The sequence below is a fragment of the Macaca mulatta genome, chromosome 8, assembly GCF_049350105.2.
Source record: "Macaca mulatta isolate MMU2019108-1 chromosome 8, T2T-MMU8v2.0, whole genome shotgun sequence".
In the NCBI taxonomy this organism is placed as follows: domain Eukaryota; kingdom Metazoa; phylum Chordata; class Mammalia; order Primates; family Cercopithecidae; genus Macaca; species Macaca mulatta.
The window spans coordinates 1293567-1317130 of record NC_133413.1 but is presented as its reverse complement, the minus strand read 5'-3'; the positions used below and the strand labels follow the sequence as shown (position 1 = coordinate 1317130).

Sequence of the window (23564 nt, the reverse complement as noted above, 5' to 3'; positions counted from 1 at the left end):
TCTGCACAGGGCTCGCAGCAGGTGGGCAGGGCAGGCATCACTGTCCACACAAGCTCTGCCATGGCCCCTGTGGACTCCCCAGCCAAGGCCAGGTCAGGGTGCTGCCTTTTTGGGGTCATTTACTCGTGTGCTCTGAAGATGCCAATTGGACTATAACTCGGGTTTGGCGCAGCCTTCCTGTCCTCTGAGGAAAACAGGTGCCTTCCCCACCACAACACCGTGTCCCCAGTCACTGTGGTGGCCTCCTTGACCCCATTAGCTTATACCCACTCAGGGACAGGCTTCTGATGTTCTTGTCCCGTGGTCTTTGGCAGACGTCTGTCCCATGACAGTCCCACGTAAGCTCTTGGTGGCTGCAGGATCATCCGCCATGAGGGTCCCATCAGCTCCGATCCCTGCAGTGCAGCTCCACTCACTTGTGAGACTGTGAGAGACCCCCGCTGAGAGACACGGGAAGAGACCACCTGTGTGTGGCATGCCCTACTGAAAGACGCGGGAAGAGACCACCTGGGTGCAGCACATCCCACTGAGAGACCCGGAAGAGACCACCTGGGTGCAGCACATCCCACCGAGAGACACGGGAATAGACCACTTGTGTGCAGCACATCCCACTGAGAGATACAGGAGGAGACCACCTGCGTGCAGCACATATGGGCGGGTCCATTCTGTTCCCCCGTAAACACATAAGTCCATAAAGCCAGACGTGGGTTCCTGGGTGCCATTTCTGGGGATCTCGTTCGTGTTTCTTTAGCGGTGGTCTCTCACTGGGCATTTGTTCGCCACGCATTTGTGTTCCTGAGAGCTGCACGGTCTCTGGTTTTCGCAGACCTTATAATGGAGCCGCTCAATGGGATCTCAACAGGCAGTCCTTGTCATCCCACAGATCACCTTCCAGCCCCACAGGTCAGATCTCCGTTGACTGTGAACACGTTTTCCCACAGACGTAATATTCTGTGTGGTGATTCTATTTCCAGGCCCCCTCAGAAATCCTGTCTAACCTGCGATGTGACGAGTGCCACGGACACCATTCTGGTCCAGGGTTGAAGACAAGTAAGAAGGAAAAAGTTTCCTTCATGTCTGCTAGATACGGGGTTACACTAAGCATGCTTTTCCTATGAGACAAATCCATGTATTCCATGTTCCTTTCTGCATTTTTCCCATATGGCGTAATGTTTTCAAATGGTACAAGCTCCCAGTGTAGTAGGATAACATTCCAATTAAGGAGTAAGTGACTGCTGCTGGGCATATTTTTACCTTTTAAAGAATATACCTGTTAAAGGCTGAATTGCCCCTCCCCACAACCGCCACCAGCAAATTTGTAAGTTGAAGCCCTAACCCCCCATACTTCAGAATGTGACTGTATTTGGAGATGGGGTCCTGAAGTTGATTAAGGGTCAATGAAGTCGTCAGGGTGCGCCCTAATCCAATATTACTGGTGTCCATATTAGAAGATGAGATCAGGACATGCATACGTACAGAGGCTTGACCCTGTGACAACAGAGAAAACAGCATTTGCAAGCCAAGGTCCAAAACCAGCCCTGCTGAGACCATGACCTTGGCCTTCCAGTCTTCCGGGCTGTGAGAGAACACCTATAATCCCAGCTGCTCGGGAGCCTGAGGCAGGAGAATCACTTGAATCCGGGAGGCAGAGTTTGCAGTCTGCCGAGATTGCGCTCCTGCACTCCAGCCTGGGCGACAGAGCAAGACTGTCAAAAAAACAAAACAAAACACAGTATCATTTATATTACCATCACTCCCCCATAATAACATATTTTGGTGTAAATCTAACAAATGCGTACAACATATATATGAAGAAACTATAGAATTCTGATGAAAGAAATCAAAGAAGACTAAAAATTGAGGCGATATTCCATGTTCCTGGATAGGAAGACTCAATATTATAGAGATATTCATTCTTCCTAACTTGATATACACATTCAATACAATCCTGATTAATATCCCAGCAAGTTATTTTGTGGATATTGATAAACTGATTCTAAAGTTTAGATGGAGAAGCAAAAGACTAAAAATAGCCAGCAGAATATTAAAGGAGAAAAATAAAATCAAAGGACTGGCATTACCTGACTTCAAGACTGACTTACGATAAATCTACAGTAATCAAGACAGTGTATTGTTGGCAAAAGAGTGGACACATAGATTAATGGGACAGAATAGAGAGTACAGAAATAGACCCACATAAATACTACTGACTTAAGTCATTTGATAAAGAAGCAAAGGCTATTCAGTGAATGGTCTTTTCAACAAATAGTGCTGGCACAACTAGACATCCATATGCATAAAAATATAGACGCAGACCTTAAATCTTTTACAAAAAAATCTTGTTAAAAATGGATCTGGGCCGGGTGTGGTGGCTCACATCTATAATTCCAGCGCTTTGGGAGACCAAGGCAGGCAGATCACGAGGTGAGGAGATCAAGACCATCCTCGCTAACACGTTGAAACCCCATCTCTACTAAAAATACAAAAATTAGCTGGGTGGGGTGGCACGCACCTGTAGTCCCAGCTACTCGGGAGGCTGAGGCAGAAGAATCGCTTGAACCCAGGAGGCAGAGGTTGCAGTAGGTGAGATGGTGCCACTGCACTCTAGCCTGGGCTACAGAGCAAGCCTTCATCTCTTAAAAAAAAAAAAAAAAAAAAAAAAAAAGTATCTTAGACCGAAGTATAAAATGCAAAACTATAAACTCTTAGAAGATAATATGGGAGGCAATCTAGGTGCCCTTGGGGTCAGCAGTGACTTTTTAGCTACAACACCAAAGGCTTGATCAGTCAAAGAAAGAATTGATTAGTAGATGTCCAGTTGATAACTTGGACATCATTAAAATTAAAATTTTCTGCTCTGCAAATGACACTGTCAAGAGAGTGAAGAGACAGGCCACAGACTGAGAGAAAATATTTTCAAAAGACATATCTGACAAAGGACTGTTATTCAAAATGTTTCAAGAATTCTTAAAACTTAAGAAAATGGGCCAAAGATGTGGACCTCACCAAGGAAAATATGGTGCAAATAATCCTATGTAAAGATGTTTCACATATGTCATCAGGGAAATGCATATTAAGATGATGAGACACCATCACACACCCACTAGAGTGGACAGAATCCAGAACTGACAACACCAAATGCTGGAGGCACAGGAACTCATCACTGCAGGTGGGAATGCAAAACAGGGCAGCCGCTTTGGAAGACAGTTTGGTAGTTTCTTACACAACTAAACATACCTGTATGATCCAGCAGTTATGCTCCTTTTCATTTATCCAGATAGATGGAAAACGTCAATAAACCTGCACATGGATGTCGATAGCAGCTTTATTCATAACTGCTAAAACTTGGAAGCAACAAAGATGCCCTTCAGTAAGTGAATGAATAAGCAAATTGTGGTGCATCCAGACAACGGAAAATTATTCAGGGCTAAAAACAAATGAACTATCAAGCCATGAAAAACATGACGGGACCTTAAACGCTTATTGCTGAGTGACAGAAGCCAATCTGCAAAGGCCACACGCTGTGATTCCAACTCTGTAACACTGTGGAAAAGCAGAGCCGAGGAGACCCTGAGAAGATCAGTGGCTGCCGGGGACTGGGAGGAACAGGTGGAGCGCAGAGGATTTGCAGGATGGCGAAACCGCCCTGTATGATGCGGTCATGGTGGGCGCATCTCATTCTGCATTTGCTCCAACTCAGGATATACGAGAGTGAACCGCAATGTAAACTGCAGACTGGGGTGGCAACAGTGTGTCAGCATCAGTTTATTGATTATAACAACGTACGACTCTCACGGTGATGGTAATGGGGAGCATGTGCACTGTCAGGCCTTACAAGGAGCAGGCCGTCCCTAACATTTCCTGTTTTTCTCTGAATTTTACTGAACCCACATTTTTAATCTTTTCTAAAATTGTATTTTTAGGGTCGATTTGCTTTTTCTTTGCTCTAACCTAACGAAAGTTTTAAAGGTGATCGTTCACCAATAACATATCTGGTGGTAGGAAGATGAAATTAGGTGGGGCAGTTGAAGCTGTATGCATGGATGGATGATGGATCATTTCTAAGTGAAAAAATAATATCTATAAATTCCAGGCCAGTTTACTTCTAGAAGATTTATGTGTTTTCTTGCCTAAAGTGATTGGCTTTTCACTTTTAAAATCACTATTTAAAAATAAACACTTCAAGACCTCCTTTTCTCTCTGAAATTGTCAGGAGACAATTCTTCGTATCACTATTCCTGTTTTATTTTACTAAGTTATGCACTCATGCAGCAGTGGCATATGGGAAGCTTACAATGTCAGGATGATCATTTCAAGTTGGTGTTGAAAGAGTTCTGATTTTTAACTGGCTGGTCCATTGTGATTCTGACAAAGCACTTGGCCTTTGAAGTTATTGGTGATCCTTTGGGTGACATCTTTTCACAGAGCTTCAGCATTCAACCACTTCGTTTCGGTGGCATTTGTAAGATACTATTTAATATGCAGATGTTGAATTAAAAGTCAAAATACTGATGTGAGTTGACCTAGTCTCACAGGGTAAAAAATTGTTTTTCCAGGGAGCAAATGAGGTCGAGTGCACAAGCCTTTTGCTGAACCATTGGAGCCATGTCCAGGTGGAGGTGCCAGCGCAGAGTCAGGACGGGTGGGCACACCCCAGAGAAACAGACTATGGCCCTTGAGGGAGGACCCCGCCAGGGTGAGCGTGCAGACGCTGCCCCTGCTTCAGTTCCCTTGGTGACATGGTCTCCCATGTGATTTCGGAGGGTTCAGACTCTGGTCTATCAAGTCTAATGTCCTTGGGTGAGTTCCCTGGACAGTTTAGACTCTTAAATTACAAGCAACCAAAACCACTTGGCCCTGGCTTCAAAGGGAATTTGTGATGATGAGGTCATGTCACAAGGACGAGATAGATAAGGCTGCACCCCAGAAAGGTAACCTAAAATTTACCATTTCAAATTAACCAATTCAAAGTATACAATTTAGTGCTTTTTAGTATATTGACACTGTTGTACAGCCATTCCATTACCACCTTCTAATTCCAGAATATTCTTACCACACCAGAAAGAAACACCTTGGCTGGGCACAGTGGCTCACCTTGTTACCCCAGCACTTTGGGAGGCCGAGGTGGGTGCCTAGGAGTTGGAGACCAACCTGGGCAACATGGCGAGTTCCCTGTCTCTACCAAGAAGTACAAAAATTAGCCAGGTGTGGTGATGTGCATCTATAGTCCCAGCTACTCAGGAGGCTGAGGTGGGAGGGTCACTGGAGCCTGAGAAGTCAAGACTTCAGTGAGCCAAGATTGTGCCACTGCACTCCAGCTTAGGCAACACGGTGAGACCCTGTCTCAAAAAAAAAAAAAACTCCTCATCCCTTAACCACTCAGCCCCCATTCCCCACTCCCTCTGGCCTCTGGAAACCACTAATCTGTTTTCTTTTTAGATTTGTCTGTTCTGAACATGTCGTATAAATGGAATCATACAACGTATGACCCTGTGTGTCTGGGGTTTTTCATGTAGCATAATTTCTTAAAGGGTCACTCCTGTTGTAGTGTGGGTCAGAACTCACTTGCTTTTTTAAGGCTAATACTCCATTGTGTGGATGGGCCACATTGTGTTTCTCCGTTCGTCAGCTGATGAACGTTCGATTGCTTCTCCTTTCTAGCTATTGTCAGTAATGTTGCTGTGAGAATCCATGCACATGTTTTTGTGTGGCCTGGCGTGGACGTATGTTTTCGATTCTCTTGAGTTTATACTTAGGAGTGGAAACACAGGGTCAAATGGTAACTCCAAGTTTATTTTTTTCAGAAACTGCTGGACTCTTTTCCACAGCAGCTGAACCATGTTACATGCCCACCAGTGTTTTCTCATTTCTCTACATTACATGCTCACTAACACTCCTTTTTTTTTTTTAATAGCCACCCTTGTAGGTGTGAAGTGGTATCTCATTGTGGTTTTGCATTTTTCTGATGACTGAGGATGTTGAGCATCTTTTCCTGCGTGTTGTCCTTTTGTATATCTTCTTTAGAGAGCTATCTGTTTACATCCTTTGCCCAGTTTTAATTGGATTGTCTTTCTGTTGCTGAGTTGTAGGAGTTGGTTGTACATTCTCCATACTGAGTCCTCATCAGATACCTGATTTGCAGATATTTTCTTCCATACCATGAGTTAGCTTCTCATTTTCTTAATGGGGTCTTTTAAAGCCCCAAAGTTTTTAATTTTGATAAAGGTCAATTTATCAATTTTTTCTTTTGTTGCCTGTGTTTTTTATATCATATTTAAGACATCATTGCCTAATCAAAGGTCACAAAGATTTATGCCTAGGTTTTCTTCTAAGAGTTTTATAGTTTTAGCACTTATGTGTAGGTCTTTGATCCATTTTCAGCTGATGTTTGTGTATGGTGTGAGGTAGAGCTCCACCTTCATTCCTTTGCATGTGGGTATCCAGTTGTCATAACACCATTTGTGGAAGACATCATTTCCCCATCAAGTGGACTTAGCACTCTTTGAAAATCAGTTGGCAGCTGGGTGCGGTGGCTCACACCTGTAATCCCAGCACTTTGGGAGGCTGAGGTGGGTGGATCACTTGAGGTCAGGAGTTCGAGACCAGCCTTGGCCAACGTGGTGAAAATGCGTCTCTACTAAAAATACAAAAATTAGTCAAGCGTGCTGGCGGGAGTCCCAGCTACTCGGGAGGCTGAGGCAGGAGAATCACTTGAACCCCAGAGGCAGAGGTTTCAGTGAGTCGAGATCACACCACTGCACTCCAGCCTGGGTGACACAGTAAGACTCTGTCTTAAAAAAAAAAATCAGTTGGCCACAGATGTGGGGTTTATTTCTGGGCTCTCAATTCTGTTCCATTGATTTATGTCCATCCCGTGTCTGTACCATCCACCATCTTGTTTTGACTGCTGTAGCTGTGTACTAAGTTTTGAATTGAGAAGTGTGGGTCCCTCTACTTTGTCCTTTTTCAAGACTCAGGGTCTCTTGCATTAATTTTAGGATCAGCATGTCAATTTCCGCCAAAAAAAAATCATTTGAAGTTTTGATGGGTATCGCACGAGTTTGTAGAACACTGGGCAGTATTGTCTTCTTAACAATATTACGTTGTCCAGTTCCCTAACTTTAGGATGTCTTTTTATTCAATTAAGTCCTCTTTAATTTCTCTCAACCGTATTTTGTAGTTTTCAGACTGCAGTTTCATCTTTTTTTTTTTTTTTTTTTTTGAGACGGAGTTTCACTCGTTGCCCAGGCTGCAGTACAATGGCATGATCTTGGCTCACCACAACCTCCACCTCCCGGGTTCAAGTGATTCTCCAGCCTCAGCCTCCTGAGTAGCTGGGATTACAGGCATGTGCCACCATGCCCAGCTAAATTTTTTTTTGTATTTTTTTAGTAGAGATGGAGTTTCTCTGTGTTGGTCAGGCTGGTCTCGAATTCCCAACCTCAGGTGATCTGCCTGCCTCGGCCTTCCAAAGTGCTGGGATTATAGGTGTGAGCCACTGCGCCTGGCCTTATCTTTTTTTTTATTTTTCCTTCCAGTACTTTCAGGACGTAGAAAAGTTTTACCCTTTTTTAAAAAGTTTATTCGAAAGTATTTTATTCTTTTTAGTGCTATTGTTAAGTGGAATTGCTTTCTTTTTTGTTTTCTTTTGGGAACGTTCGGTGTTTGTGTGTGAAAATGCAAGGGATTTTGTGCATTGACTTTGTATCATGCAGTTTTGCCGAACTAGTTTATTAGCTCTTACAATTTTGTTGTGGATCCCTTAGGGTTTTCTATATACAGTCACACATCACTTAACAATGATAATGCATTCCAACAAGTACATCCTTAGAGGATTCCATTGTTGTGTGAGCAAAGTCTGCTTGCACACAGGAGGCGGTGGAGCCGGCTGCGGGCCGGGGCTGTGTGGTACAGCCTGTTGCTCCCAGGCTGCTTGCCCGGTCAGTACATGCCTATGCTGTAACACGATGGTGAGTGTTCATGTATCCAAACGTTAAAGAGGTACGGAAAGTGCAGAGTTACCATCTTCAGGGTCCTCGTTATCTTGAGGCTCTGCCATCCCACATGCAGCCAGCCCTTGACCAGCGTCTTGTGTGGTGCATCACTGGCAAGATGCTGTCATCTGTGATTTCAGGTAGTTTTACTTTTTCCTTTGTGAGTAAAGATAGTTGTACTTTTCCCTGTCTAGTCTGGATGCCCTTTGCTTCCTTTTGTTGTTGTTGTTGACTAATTGCCCTGGCTAGAAGTTGTACTATGATGTTGACAACAAGTGCCGCGAGTGGGAATCCTGGTCTCATTCCTGATCTTGAGAAGGAAGCATCCCCATTTTCACCATCCTGTATGGGTTAGCTGTGGGTTTCATACGTGGCCTTTATCATGTTGAAGAAGTTCCCTTCTATGCCCAGTTTATTGATTTTTTTTTTTTTTTAATCATGAAAGAGCAGCATATTTTTCGAAGTGCTATGCCTTGGAAATGTTAAAGGAAAAATGTTATAATTTACTTGCACCTAGAATAAAAGAAGTCTTGGCCGGGGCAAAATGATGAAATCACAATAAAAAAGGTAAGAACCGTGGGTCCCTTCTGCACGGGCCATCGCGCAGGGTTCATTGAGATGCATGTCCAGGAGGAGGCCTGCTGGATATCAGGGCTGGGCCGAGTGGTGCCCTGTGAGGGACAGGAGGCAGCCGGATGAGGATCAGTGCCCACATCCACCCTTGGACATGAGACAGAGGAAAATGTTCTTGTACAGTTAGGACAAAGCATGGTAATTATGGCAATGATTTAACCAGTGGATTGATACTTGTTCACTTTACACGATCTGTTTCTTTGGTTCTAGAAGAGTGTTGATAATTCCATTTGTCCCAAAGAAAGACTAATTTGTCAACAACCAAAATAACCAGGGTGTGCGCATTTCGGTAAATTTCTTTCACTGAAGAGCCCATATTGAACTTTATTTTTAAGTTGTCAGTTATATGTTGCATATATTTTAGATTCAAATAATTCTTCAGGAATTACTAAAAACAGCAGTGTTCTGCCCCTCACTCCAGTCACAGACCCTCCAGCTCTGCGGCGGCTGCTCCGGGGTAAACCACCCCCCGTTTCGGAGTCACACACTTACACTGTTGCTTCCTGTCTTCTTCTTCTTTTTTGGCAGGGAAGGAGGGGATTAAATCTATGTATTGACTTTGGAAACTAAGGATTTCCTTTTTTTTTTTTTTAGCACCTTCCCCCACCATGTATGCATATTTTTTACAACCCCTGTCCTTCCAATATAATTTTTTCAAAATGTTTGTACATCAATATTGTTTACATGTTTATGTCTCCGTAAATACAGTTTCTTGCTGGTCACGTAACACATGATTATTCCATTTTGTGAAACCTTGAGTGAGCGGAGCTTTAATAGAGTTAGTAGTTTCCTTGGATTTTTACATTTTCTCCTGAATACTTAATAGTACTAATTTCTTCACGCACCTCCCTGTCTTTGTTCTATGGTCAGACACATTCAGGGCTCAATGAGCTTCATCTTTCATGGCCTCTTCCAGACCGTTCCACCCCCAAGCATGGGCCGCCCCCAAGTCCTTGCTGTAACTCCCCGTCTCGCCTCTCCCAGGGGATTCCTTTGCTATCCTGGGCCTCAGTCTTTTTATTTCTTGGGTTTGCTTCCATTTTGTTGAAACACATTCCCTAGTAACTTCCTGAAAAATGGTTTTTGGGAGATAAATATTTTAGAGATCTTGAAGGTCAAGTGTACCTTAATTCTTGTACTTAAATTGGTTTTTTGGGGTGTAGAATTCTGGGCTAAATAATTGTCTCTCACACTTTAAGACTTTTAACATCCCGTGTCGCTGTGAGAAGGCAGTTGCCATTCTAGTCTCGATTCCTTTGGCTACGAGCAGTTTTCCTCCCTCGCAGCAGTTTGAGGTTTTGCTTCTGGCCTTCGTGTGGTGGGGTTTGATGCTGAGGTCTTGAGCGTGGTCTGTTTTTATCTGTCGTGGCCTCCGTAGTCTGGGAACATGTGCCGCTCTCTTGTTTCCTTGATCATTTCCTCCTCTTTGCTTTCAATCTTCAGTTTACAGAATTCCTGTCATTCAGACATTGAGTCTCCCAATAGATTCCCTTTTTTTCTTACATCTTCTCCCTGAATTTTTATGGTTTAGTGGTTTAAGGCCACTTTCTGGGAGATTTTCTCAAACTTCATCTTCCACCGTTCCTGCTGCACCCTTCTTTTCTGTTATTGCATCTCAGAGTGGGAGCGGGAAGGAGGAGAAGGGTCTCCCACACTCTCTGTGGACAGGCTGTACCTCCCTGTTTCTCTTACGGGGTCTTCACCTTCAGTTGTGGTGTCTGAGGCTCCCGGGGGCCAGACCTGGCCTTGGCAGAGAGTGAGTTCTGGTCTCCCTCCGGTGGTGGGGAGGCTTCCACAGCCTGCCTGCACCCCTTTTCCGCCCACTTCCAGGCTCCCTGGCAGCCCCACTGGCACAGGTCTCGTGTCTGGTGTGTTTCGGCTGCCATTGTAGGATTCAGTATCCCGTCTACTTTTCACCTTCCAACACTGTATTTTTTCATCTGTCCTTCCTTTGTCCTCCGTGTGTTGCAAACCCACTTACTCTCATTTTGGTGGGGCCTTGGGAGGAGGGTGGAGTGTGTGCATTTGTTCTGTCCTGCACCTTCATCTGTATCTTACTGACGTGCCATTAACAGATAGGATGGGTTCATTTCTGTCCCCTTGGCTGTGCTGAACTGCGGTTCCCACAGTTCCCTCCCCGAATGTTCCTGGTTACAGGGGGCCACGGGAGGCCCTTCTGCCTGAAACTCGGAAGGTGGACGTAAGCCCTTTTAGTTTCCAGCTCCTGGGGGTGGAAGCTCACGCAGCTCACGTGCACTGTTGCAGACTTGCTGCCTGCCTGGGTGCTGTGGGCAGTTCTGGGCCTCCAGCTCTCTGCAGCTTCTTGGGCCCTCCTTCAGCTGACCCCAGGCCTGTGGGGTACCTGGCCTGGGCAGGACACCGCTGCTACTGTCAGCAGCAAGGACTGAGACAGGCTTCCGCCTGGTTCCCTGGGCGTCCAGCTCTCGCTCCTGCCTTCTGGCTTCCGCCCTGCCCCTCTGCGTCCATCACCAAGGCTGTGCGGGCCGAAAGGGTACACTTTGGCGGGTCTTGGCCGTTAGCTGCGAGCACCAATGTTACTCCTACACAAGATGCAAACCCTCCTGCCGAGTCGTGACCGTCCGCTGTCACGGAACCTGGTGCTGAGTGTGGTGAGAGTGAATCCTGCAGCACGGACTGCACCGTCCGGCCTCTTTCATGTTTTGCTTTCGATTGTGCTTATTGTCCATTTGCATTTCTTCTTCTAAGTGTCTGTTCAAGTCTTTTCCGTCTTGGCTGGAAGTGGGAGGTGCCTGCTCCTGTGGTTTCTGGCATCTTTCTCTGTCTTCGTGTGTCTGCACTTGGGGAGTTTCCCTGGGGTGTGTGCCTAGAGAGGTGTTGGTTGTACATTTCAATGGAGGGACAGATTCCCAGCTTGTCTTTGAAGCAGCTATGCCACTGTGTGTCTGCTTGACTCACCCGGCGTTCTTGTTTCTCCAGAGCCCGGTTAATCCAGGTGTTTGCAGTCTCACTAATCAAGTGTGAGGTTTCTGTTTCTTATTCAATGCACGTTACCCAGCTAACGAAACTGGACAGCCTTTCATGCCTCCTGACCATCTGCCTTTGCCCGTGTTTCTGCAGGGCTTGTCTTACCAATTTCTGGGGTTCTTTAGATGCTCCAAAGCCCAGCAAACACCTTCTCTCATGGATTACCTTTTCTTTTTTTTCTTTTTTTTGAGACGGAGTCCTGCTCTGTCGCCCAGGCTGGAGTGCAGTGGTGTGATCTCAGCTCACTGCAAGCTCCGCCTCCTGGGTTCAAGCGATTCTCATGCCTCAGCCTCCTGAGTAGCTGGGATTTCAGGCACCTGCCACCACGCTCAGCTAATTTTTGTATTTTTAGTAGAGACGGGGTTTCACCATGTTGGTGAGACTGGTCTTGAACTCCTGACCTCTTGATCCGCCCACCTCAGCCTCCCAAAGTGCTGGGATTACAGGTGTGGGCCACTGCGCCTGGCTGCCTTTTCATTTTTAAAAACGTCAGTGTCTTCCATTGTTTAGAAGTTGATATAATGTGACTTCATCTTTAATTTCATAGTTTTTGTGTTTTAAGAAATCTTTATCTAAAATCTACCTCAATAACAAAGATATTTTATACTTTTTTGCAAAAAAACACACATATCATAGTGTTTGCCCTTGCAGTTGTTGTCTGGTGTGAGTTGGTGGTCCGACTCTGCGCTGCTCACCTGGGGCTGCAGTTTCCTCAGCCCTCTGTGCTGGGCCAGCCCCTGTGGCAGCGGCTCTGTCCCGGGCCCGCGCCTGTGCCTCAGCTTCCCAGCTGCTCTGGGGTACAGCATGCTCCCATCCTACGGCGTGCTCCCATCCGGCAGGGCAGACCCACCCGTGGGTACTGCGTGCTCCCATCCTACGGCGTGCTACCATCCGGCAGGGCAGACCCGTGGGTACGGTGTGCTACCATCCGGCAGGGCAGACCACCCGTGGGTACGGCGTGCTCCCATCCGGCAGGGCAGACCTGTCCACCTCATTATTCTTCAGCCCTTGGTCTGCCCTTCTTGGCCCTTGGCTTTTCCATGTGTATTTTAAAATCAGGTCAAGTTGCAGCATTTGTGTCACTGGTAGATGGTTTGGGGACAGTTCACATTGTCCATGATACTGCATGCAGTGTGGTTGGCACCTGCACTTCCTCTCCACTGCTTTTCCTCCTTCATTTTTGGGCCAGATTGCCCTTGTCTTGAGAGCTGGGCTGTGCATTTAAGGAAGGTTTGCTGTGTTTTATCTGGCATTGTTAAGTATTTTTTAGGAGAGTTTTTCCTATTATCTGCCATGTGGAAGCCTCTGATAAAGGAATATTTTACCAAGACTGTGATTAGCTGGTTAAGAGTCTGTGAAAGACGGCAAACCACATCTGCACGGAGGAGCCCATCCGATGGGGCCAGGACCTCCAGGGCTGAGCACCTTCTCGGAGCAGCCACGAGGCAGTGGAACCTTTTATGGCCCAGGAAACAGCTGTAAGGAGTTGTAGCTTGGAAGCAGGGTAGTGAGGACTGAGTGGAGCTTTCGGGCGTGAGCATGTGTGTGGGTCTGTGCGTGTGTGCGGGTGTGTGTGTACAGGTCTGTACACCTGTGCTGGTCTGTGCACCTGTGCGGGTCTGTGCACGTGTGCGGGTCTGTGCACCTGTGTGGGCCTATGCGTGTGGGCGGATCTGTGCGCATGTTTGGATCTGTGTGCATGTGCGGGTCTGTGCGCCTGTGGGGGTCTGTGCGCGGGTGCGGGTCTCTGCACTTTTGCAGGTCTGTGCGCGTGTGTGGGTCTGTGCGTTGTGCCGGTCTGTGCGCATGTGTGCATCTGTGCGCGTGTGCGGGTCTGTGCCCGTGTGCGCGTCTGTGCGCGCGTGCGGGCCTGTGTGCCTCTGTGGGTCTGAGTGTCTACCTGCTCGTGTGTGTGCATTCGCGTGTGTGCTGAGATCTTGGATGCTGGAGCTTGTTTAAATATGATGAAAATAGGAGGTAAATGAAGCCGCTCTCCTTCTCCAGAACGCCCGCTTTTGTGAGTCGCCATCTCCCCGAGAGGTGGAGAGGGTCTGGGTGCCGCGTGCGGCAGAGATACCGGGCAGCATTGTGGTGCTTGTCCTCGGGTTTTACACTGATTTCAGTTGATGTAGATCTAATTACTTGAAATGTCGTGGTACCAGGAGAGAAGAAGGCCATCAGGACAGCGATCGGGGTGGCCTCCACTCTTCTGTCCAGCCGTCTCGTCGGGGTAGCGCTCCCTGCCTTAGCATTTTGCCAGTTATCTTTGCTGGTGGGAAATACCGTTTTCTTTCGTTCCTGATAATAACCAACCTTACACATCTCATTTCAGAGTAACTGTGACCATATTGTAGAATGGAGCCAAATGCGCGGGGAGTTTCTGAGCTGAAATTTAGTGGGTTTGGGGTTTTTTTTATAGGGTTTCCCTGTGTTGCACAGGCTGGAGTGCGGTGCCTCTTCCCAGGCATGGTTCTGGCACCCATGGCCTGAGCTCCTGGACTCAACTGAGCCTCCCACTAAGGCTGAGCTGAGACTTGGGAGCACGCACAGCAGCTGTGCTTGGCACTTGCAGTTTCCCTGCAAGATGATCCTGGAGACCCTCCCTGGTTAAAAAAAACCCACAGAGACTGCTTAGTGCTACTTGGTGCCATCCTATGTGAGGAGGACAGAGGTGCACCATGCGCCCTGGTTTTGCCTCCAGCACTTTTTCCAGCAAAACGGACAAAAGACTTTTCAGGCCAAACACAGTGGCTCAGGCCTGTAATCCTAGCACTTTAGGAGGCCAAGGAGGGAGGATTGCTTGAGCCCAGGGGCTCAGGGAGTCGGCGAGCCCTAACCACGCCACTGCTTCTAGCCTGTGCCGCAGAGTGACACCCCAACTCTAAAATACTTTTTAAAAATATTTTTCAAAAGTGTGTACTTTTTCAATGACCACCTTGTCATCGAGAATTCACGAAAATGGATACTCATCAGTTGCTGACAGAAATGTAATTCAGGGCCGGACGTGGCGGCTCACACCCGTAATCCCAGCACTTGAGGCTGAGGCAGGAGGATCATTTGAGGTCAGGAGTTCATGGCAAAACCCCGTCTCTACAAAAATTATCTGGGTATGGTGGTGCACCTGTAGTCCCAGGTACTCGGGAGGCTGAGGAATGAGAATCGCTTGAACCCGGGAGGCAGAAGTTGCAGTGAGCTGAGATCGAGCCACTACACTCCAGCCTGGGCAACAGAGCGAGACTCCATCTCAAAAGTTAAAAAAAAGGAATATGATTTAGGATGGCCTTTCTTAGGGTAGTTTATATGATGCATTAAAATATTAAAGTGTTCTGTCTTTGGCTGAATAATTCCCTTCTGCATGTTAAGTTGACTCATATCCACAACCCCTGCACGTGGAGGGACCCAGAGCTCATGCCTCTGACTCCTGTCCACACCCACTCCCAGGTCCGATGGCTCCTGTGTCACAAGTGCACATGTCTGTGGCCCCCGTGAGCTCTCCAACCTGGGCCCAACCCCAAACGCAGGGATTTTTGTCCCTTGTAGCCCATCAGGCAGCTGCCTTATTCCCCAAAACAAAGCTCCTGGTCCCTACACTCCTCATCTCGGGGACGGCCTCTCCCAGGGGCTCAAGCCTAGGTCACCCCACACCCGTCACCCACTCTGCTCTGCCTCTCAGACCCACGTGCTGCTGCTGCATGTCCTGAATCTGCTCAGGGAAAACCTGCTGTGCTGACCGCTGAAGTTCCTCTCCTGAGAGGGCGCCTGTGTGGGTGGCGGAGGGTGGCAGGAGGGGGTGGGCACCGTGTGGCTTCCACAAGGGCTGCGCGGGGTGGGTGGGGGCAGGGAGACCAAAATGGCAAAGAGCTGGTAGAACCTGCCCTGACCCCTCACCCGCCCTCAGACCCCTGGCTCCGTGCCAGGCGAGGGGATGATTTGACAAGGGAGGCAGGAGGAGGGGTCGCCTGGGGCTGGGCACCTGCAGGCCTGTCACTGGGAGTCTGAGCCAAGCTTCTCTCCAGGCACCCCGAGGTGTGGGCATGCAGCAGGAGGCACCGTGGGCCCTGGTTTTGCCTCCAGCACTTTTTCTTGCTGATTCAGTTGGCCCGTGTGTGGCCAGCGCTGCACGGGCTTCTCCATCGCTGTTCAGAGAAGAGACGAGGCCGAGCCTGCGCCTGCGCCAGCAGGAGGCTGGAGAGTGAGTGGTGTCCGCCTCGTCCCCTGGGGCCATTCACAGCTGTCAGGAGGGATGGGAGCCTCAGCACCAAGACAGGCCATGGGTGAAGAAGCAAGAGGCCGTGAGAGTTCGCTGCTGAATTCATTTAAAAGACAGAGGAAAGAACAATATGTGTGCATCTGTGTATACACAGAGAGCCCTGCTAGCACATGCAGCAAGGTAACGCCAGCTGCCTCCTGGGAGGGAAGTCACGGTGAGGACAGGAGAGCCCCACGGAGGTCTCCAAAAGGAAGGAGACGAGTGGAGGGTGAAAGGAAAGAGCACAGGTGCAGGCTGATGGGGAGGAAAGAGAGGGAGGGAGGGTGAGAGGAACAAGCACAGGCTGATGGGGAGGAAGGAGAGGGAGGGAGGTGGGAGCTGCCGCGCTCTCAGAGGCAGGACGGCTGGCCTCTGCCAGGTGCGCGGCGTAAGGATCTGTGTCAGATGTGGGCTCTGCTCATAGCCAGCGTGGTGGGCAGGTGTCCGTGGCAGTCTTCTCTGATTTCTTCATTTTCCTGGTGAAGCAAGGGCAAGGGCTGTGGGGAGAGGGAGGAGGAGCTTTGAAAGATGGTGGGAGAGCCAGGAGGGAACAGATGAGGGTCTCTTCCGCACAGGGCTGGGTGGTACCCGGCGGTCACCTAAAGTGGGCCAGGGGCTGGCCATGAGCCCCTCCATAACTGATGGCTGCCAGGAGCAGCCCAGAGGAGCCGAAGAGAACATGACGGGAAGAAAGGAGCCAGGTTCAATGACACCTGCGAAGGGGTGACGCTGGTGGAACCCGCAGGACACCCAACCGCCTGTCACCCCGGGCTCTGAGCCACCACACTCCTCTGCCTTTCCTGAGGGATGCTGGTGCCTGTGACTTGTCCAGCAGGGAGGTGGGGTTCTGCCTGCCCCTCTCTGACCTGACTCTTAGATGCCAGGTCCGGGGGAGCTATGCTTCACAGATGCTGCATTCTCTGTGCGTCCGGTGGCGGAGATGATGGGACGGGGAATCTTCTCGCTGTCGCCCACCCCATAAAGTGTAACCAGTCTCTTCCTTACACCTGATCAAGACATGTAACATCCAACTTGTGCAAGGCATAAATGTCCTCACAGTAAACCATAAGTTACCCAAAAGAATATCAAACGTCAGAACCAGAAGGTATTATGGATTGTAAGGTCACCGTGATTCACAGACGGGCCAGCCTTGAGGCCCCTCGTGGTGCTCCTGTCTGCCTGGTGCCTGTGACTGTGGCAGGAGGTGCCACTTACGGCTGAGAAGCGCAGCCCGGCCCGCGGTCACCCACAGACGGGAACCGTCTCCCTGGCGCGGTACATTTTGGACCCATCCTCTTAGCCATGTCCTTGTTTTCTTGTTTTCTCTGTGTGAGTCATTGAGTGTTCCCTGATCCCTCCCGTGTCCATCCTAATGATTAAGTGAACAGTGACATTTCTAAGTTCTGTTTAACTTTCTTATTTAGAAAGATTTAGCTGATTAAAAGCTTCCAAAAATATTCTGTGACAAATGATCAAATGTTGATTTACCCAATAGGGGACAGTGTACTTAGAAGCCATCTCCATCCGCCCTTGGCTCTGGCAGGGAATGACATAGGAATTAATCAGCTGCGGTGAATCCGATTAGTTTAAGAACTAGGATTCTGGCACCCTGCCTTCAAGACAGCAAAGCATGTTAACAACAGTGGAACCTGAAAAGGCTTCAAGGTTTTTACAGTTACATTCTATTATATGTGTTAGTGATTTTGCTCAATAGCTGTCATTGTTGTTTTCAAAATCAAATGCACATCATTTGGTGAAAGCCCAGCTGGGATGTCCACTTGTGTTTGTCACCTGCAAGAGCGTCACTGCCATATTCTGCATGAAAAAAGGAAGACTAAACCGACAGAGGCTGCCTAGTGTCCAACAGTTTGAGAGGAAGTGGCCCTGCTGCCTTCCAGACAGTGTGCGTGAAAAGCCGGCAAAAGCACCTGCCCCTAAACCAGCAGATCCCTGTGCAGGAACCAAACAGCCACGTACGCAGAGGGGCACACAGCAGGGAGGTCCCAGCAGCTGTCTGCAGTGGCGACCTCTGGTCAGCTCCACGTGGCCATTGAGGAAAGTGGTTAAGTCCTGGTTATAATTCCATCGCATGGGATATGATGTAGCCATTAAAAGTATGCAGATTTAAGTTGCAATATGTCATTTTAACATGCTGTATTCACTCTAAATGATGTTATACATGTAAGATACAAATGTATAACTTATATGAGTGTATAATAATAAAGTGTGTGACACGATCCCGTGAAGATGTATGTGTGTGTGTGCTTGTGTATTTGTGTATCTCTCTGTGTCTCTGTACATGTCTGTGTCTGTGTATGTTTGTTGTCCCTGTGTGTGTGGTCTGTATCTGTGTGTGTGGCTGTGTATGTTGTCTCTGTGTCTGTGTGCCTCTGTGTGAGTTGTCCGTGTATTTGTGTGTGTATCTGTGTGTGTGTCTGTTATCTCTGTGTGTTATCTCTGTGTGTGTGTTTTGGATGTTGATGTGTCTGCACATGTGTGTCTGTTGTGTGTATCTGTGTGTGTTGTCTCTGTTTTCTGGATGTTTGTGTGTCTGTTGTGTGTGTGTCTATGTGTGCACACAGCCACAGTGTATACATGTTGTTAGCACGTGTGGAGAAAAAGACCCAGAAGTCTGTGCACTAAAATCCCCAGGGACTCCTGGTGTGATGATAAAGGGTGTGTCGTGCGATGCTCATGAATTAGTTATGTTTTTGTATTGTATTACAAAACTTATTATGTATTACATGATAAGTAATTTAATGTGAATTCAAATAATCATGGACAGTTCCTTTTTCTTGGCTGGATGTGTAGCTGACTTGCTTTTCTGGCACAATACTTGACATATTAAAATCAGTATTTATGACAGTGGTTAGGTTTTATTGAGCTATTTGATTTCACATCTTGAATGAATTTAGAGAAACAATGATGATGTAATCAAGGCAAATAAATGTATGACTGCGTTTTGTGATATTTACCAGTTCCTGCTGTTTTCCTCCTGTGTTGCAGACGCTAGCTCTGAGACCCCGACTGCCAGACGGCTGTACACCGCCAGTGGGCCTCCCGAGGGCTATGTCCCCTGTTGGCCCGAGCCCAGCAGCTGTGGGAGCCCCGAGCACGCCTCCAGCGGGGACGACACAGAAGGTAAAATGCTGGGTGGGAGGAAAGGTGGACATCTTTGCAGATAAGCTCTTATTTCCCAGTTTTGAAGTATTATAATACCTTTATCTAAGTTTATACCTGGGGGGTAGGTGAGCATGTTCTTACACTGTATAGTGAACCACATGGTGTACGTATGTATTCTATAGCCATTAAAAGTGATGCTTAAAAACTTGTAATGACAGGAAAAAAGACTTCATATGGGGGAGATTGAAAGTGGGAATATGACTATAGCCCATGTTTGTTAATGCTTTAGGAGTACTCTGGAACTAAATACATATCAAATGCCATTAAATAATTGTTAACAGTACTTGTCTTGGTTTAGTAAAACATTATTTTCTTGAATTTCCAAGTTTCTCAAAATTTCTGAGATTGTACATCAAATTTGTAATCAAGGAAATAACTTATTTCGAATCTCTTTTGGAAAAAATCATTATAATTGCTGTTGTTGCATGTCGTATGAATGAAAGAACATACAATATTCTCTTAATACAGTTTACTGTTGAGCATGGAAAAGCTGGAGTTGCCCAGATACTTTTTACCTTAAGAGGGATATGGTTCTTTTTGCTTTACGTTGATCTTTTTTAAGGTGCACAAGAGGAATTTAGAATTTTCAAATAAAAGTTGTACCTAGATGATTTGTAGCAATATATAAACTAAGAAACTCTGTACTACAAACATTAATTAATTTGAATGTCAACAAAATATGGTTTTTGACTGCTTTTGTCTTTCTGGCTTCCTAAAAGATCGGAAACCATCCAAACAAAAATGAGATAACTAGGGAATAATGGATTCATCCTTTCAAGCCCTGTTGAAAATCTTTGAAACACAATTATTAGATAAATAGATTATTTAACTAGAAAATTTAATTATGTTCTTATGAAGATAAATACTCTGGGTGAATATGCCTCATTGTGTACTTAATCTGTTCAAGAAGGAAGCGCGTCGGCCTTCGCTCACGCCCTTCCTGTTGTCCGCGGCTGGCTTTCACGCCCTGTTGTACCCCGTTGTCCATGCAGCTCATGTTCCCAGGGCAGACCTGTGCTGGACCCCAGCGTAGAAGGCTGACTTGGCCATGAGCCATCACTGCTTCCCAGACAGGCTGTGTCAGGACCGGGCTAGCCAGTGTTCTTACAGGAAGTGGAAAGATACTTGCACCAGGTAGGCAGGCATTCCTCTTCACAAGCTGCTTCTTGAGGACGTGTGTCCAGGAGCCCTTGAGGAGTCACTCCTTTCCTGTTGCCCGGGCCCCCTTGCCACCTCCTCCAGGCAGGCTGTCAGGATGGCCTGGTGCCAGTGACTTGAAATGGTAAAGTTGGGTAAAAGGCAGCAATGCCCACCCTGTAATCATGTTTCCTACCTTTGTTCTTAAAAATGAAAGAGAAAATGGCCAGAGCAAGCCCCAAGCACAGCCTTGCAGCTGCGGAGCTGATGGAGCCTCCAGGGCCTTCAGGAGCCAGAGGCCGCGAGAAGCAAGGACAGGACCCCTCTGTCTCTGACCCTCGAGGTCAGTGTGGGAACACGGCACACAAGAAGCAAGAGCCTTTGAGCTTTTTCTGTTGCGGTTTTAAGCACAGAGGTGAGAACTGGAGCTGGGAAAGCAATGGCCAACGTTGTTGGAAGCACTCAGGTCGCTGGCTTTCATTTTGAACGGGTGGGGCCCACACCTCAACTCCCAGGAAGCTGCAGAGGCAAGTGCTGTTTGTTTTTGCCTTTGCTGTGCCTGGCACTGGGCCCTCTGGGCATTCGCACTCAGGACCTTGAGCAGCCCTGCCCTGTGCCGGGCGGCCCCGCAGCGGCTTGGATCGGCTGCCCATGGCCCTGTCACCCAGGCATGGGTGTCACACCTGGTGCTTAGCCCTCAGCCTGGCCCCTCCTGGCTGCCTGGCCTCTGAGACTTAGTTTCCATCCTCCCAAAGGCCGTCTGGACCCCCGCAGTAGCACTTGCTGCGCCTTTGGGTCTGCCGGTCCCGGTTCCGTCAGGCTGAGGCCCTGCCCCTGGTCTCGGGTCTGCCGGTCCCGGTTCCGTCAGGCTGAGGCCCTGCCCCTGGTCTCGGGTCTGCCGGTCCCGGTTCCGTCAGGCTGAGGCCCTGCCCCTGGTCTCGGGTCTGCCGGTCCCGGTTCCGTCAGGCTGAGGCCCTGCCCCTGGTCTCGGGTCTGCCGGTCCCGGTTCCGTCAGGCTGAGGCCCTGCCCCTGGTCTCGGGTCTGCCGGTCCCGGTTCCGTCAGGCTGAGGCCCTGCCCCTGGTCTCGGGTCTGCCGGTCCCGGTTCCGTCAGGCTGAGGCCCTGCCCTTGGTCTTGTCCTGGGTACCTGGCCACTGCCTTGTGATAAGTGGAGATTTAGTGCTCATTAACCATATCAGTTAGGGCCTGTGTGTATTTGTTATGAAGACAGGCAGGCCTGTGCCCAGAAGCCAGCACAGGAAGACCCAAGTACCAGCCGTTTGTCTCTGTCTTGTCTGTGTTCTGTGGGTAATCTCTGAATGTGACAAGCACAGACTCTGGGTGCTTTTGGGCTCACAGCTCGTCAGGAACAGGTGGAAGGAGACGGGCTGTGGGAAGTCTTGAGTGGTGTTGTGTTGGATGTGGTTCTGGGACCTCTCCCACCTGGGTTGATGGGTCTCGGCTCTAGACAGAAACATGCACATACTCCTCTTGTTGCTGTGGGGTTGTGTCTTGCTCTCCCAAAGCTGGTGAGCCCCTGGCCTGTCAGTGACAGAACAACCCACTATAGATTATGCCAGAAGAAAGCTGTCCTTTTTGGCAGATTCTCCATGGAAAATGCTACACAGCCGCATTTAGCAGGTGAACTCACTTATCTGGCAGGACACTCTTCTGCTCGTGGTCCTTGCGTGTCATAGGAACACTGCCCTACCTGAAGTTACAGAGTCTATTAAATACAATGATGTGAACATTCCTCCGGGCAGCTGGGGTAAGCACGTTGTCCTCAAAATATCCCTCACGTCCGTCTTCTCCTGTGTAGACCGCATTACAGGACTCGGGGCCCAGCTGACCACTGTGGGGACACTGGTTACCTTCCCAGCGGCATGAGAGTGTGTCCCTATGCCACTGTGCTGGAAACAAGTCCAGCCAGGTAACTTTTAGAAGAAAATGTCTACAGTGCCCCCAACATGCCTCTTCCCTGGGTTTTCCAGTGGCTCACAGAGGCTGGCAACTTCCGTGGTGGTGCACCTTCTCGCTCCTGCCAGACACCTCCAGGAGGAGACAAGGGGTGTGGGGGCACCACCAGCATCTCAGAGCCTCATTCAGGGAACACAGGAATTGATCAGTCCATTAGGTTTTGGAAATGCTTGCCTTACATCCAGTCAGGATCATAGGTGAGGCCAGGCACAGTGGGTCACGCCTGTAATCCCAGCACTTTGGGAGGCCAAGGTGGGCGGATCACCTGAGGTCAGGAGTTTGAGAACAGCCTGGCTAACATGGCGAAACCCTGTCTCTACTAAAAATACAAAAATTAGCCAGGTGCGGTGGCACGTACCTGTAATCCCAACTACTTGAGAGGCTGAGGCATGAGAATTGCTTGAACTGGGGAGGCGGAGGCCATGGTGAGCTGAGATCACACCACTGCACTCCAGCCTGGGCAACAGAGTGAGACTCCGTCTCAAAAAAAAAAAAAATCATTCGTGAGCTCTTCACCTAGTTTATATGAGTCTACCTCTCTGGGAAAATATCATCTTGGAGTTTCACTTTTTATATTCATCTTTTATTGCAGATTAATCGAAAGACATGGAGAGTGTTGGCCTTCTTTCCTTGTTTTTGTAAAACTGTCCTTTAAAATCTTGTTCCCCATTCACTGTGCAGTCACTAGCAGTTCTGTAGAAATCCAGGTGAAAGGTACTCCCTTTAAAGTTCAGCGCCAGAAAAACGTTTTGTTCTTATGAACTCGTATACTTCTTGTTGGATAGGAGAGTGATTTCCCATGGATACCCTTTTTGCTTTGGCTGCCAGGAAGCCCAGATTTCAGCTGTTCATTGTTTTTATTCAGTAGCAGTTGTTTCCCTTGACCTCCATTTTCTGGTAGTTACCACTTTTCCCCACTTCTCAGCTGCTTAACTCATTCTTCTTAGATTAAGTTAATAATAACAGGGCTTGTTTTCTGAGCTACATTTTTTCCTTTTTGGAAGTACACTGAGTAATCAGGGTTTACCAAGTAATTCACTGTATCAAATGCTTTTTAAACGCTTTTGTTGGGCGGTGTGCTCAGGCCCTAAGACTAGGAGGAGCTCCAGGAGGGCGCTGTAGAAGCTGATCTTACCTGGGGGGGCTCCTATGTGAGCCTGACCTACAGAATGGGCGCAGCGCTAAGGAAGCCCAGAGGGAAGCGAGCCTGTGCGCCTGCGGAGGGGCCGGGGGCGCGACCGAGGTTGGGGGGGAGGGGGAGAGGGCGGGACCGGAGGGCGTGGCCGAGGGGCGGGACCGAAGTGGACGGGTGGGGCGGGGGAGAGGGGGTCGGAGGTGCGCGGGTTGGAGCTGGGGCCGGGGTCCTGCTTTGCGGGTTCTGCGAG

At 48.4% G+C, this 23564-nt stretch overlaps 1 protein-coding gene across 11 annotated transcripts in view; it reads left to right on the top strand.

Annotated features, from left to right (window-relative positions):
- The window catches only part of ERICH1 (glutamate rich 1), a 107571-nt gene that overhangs the window by 16258 nt on the left and 67749 nt on the right, over positions 1–23564 (top strand). For all 11 annotated transcript variants that reach the window (XR_013397014.1, XR_013397011.1, XR_013397013.1 and 8 more), the window contains one exon: positions 18889–19023. Coding sequence is in view for 4 of the 11 variants with exons in the window: in XM_077942902.1 (XP_077799028.1) it covers positions 18889–19023 (135 nt within the window). In the remaining 7 variants the exon portion in view is untranslated. The remainder of the gene's footprint in view (positions 1–18888; positions 19024–23564) is intronic.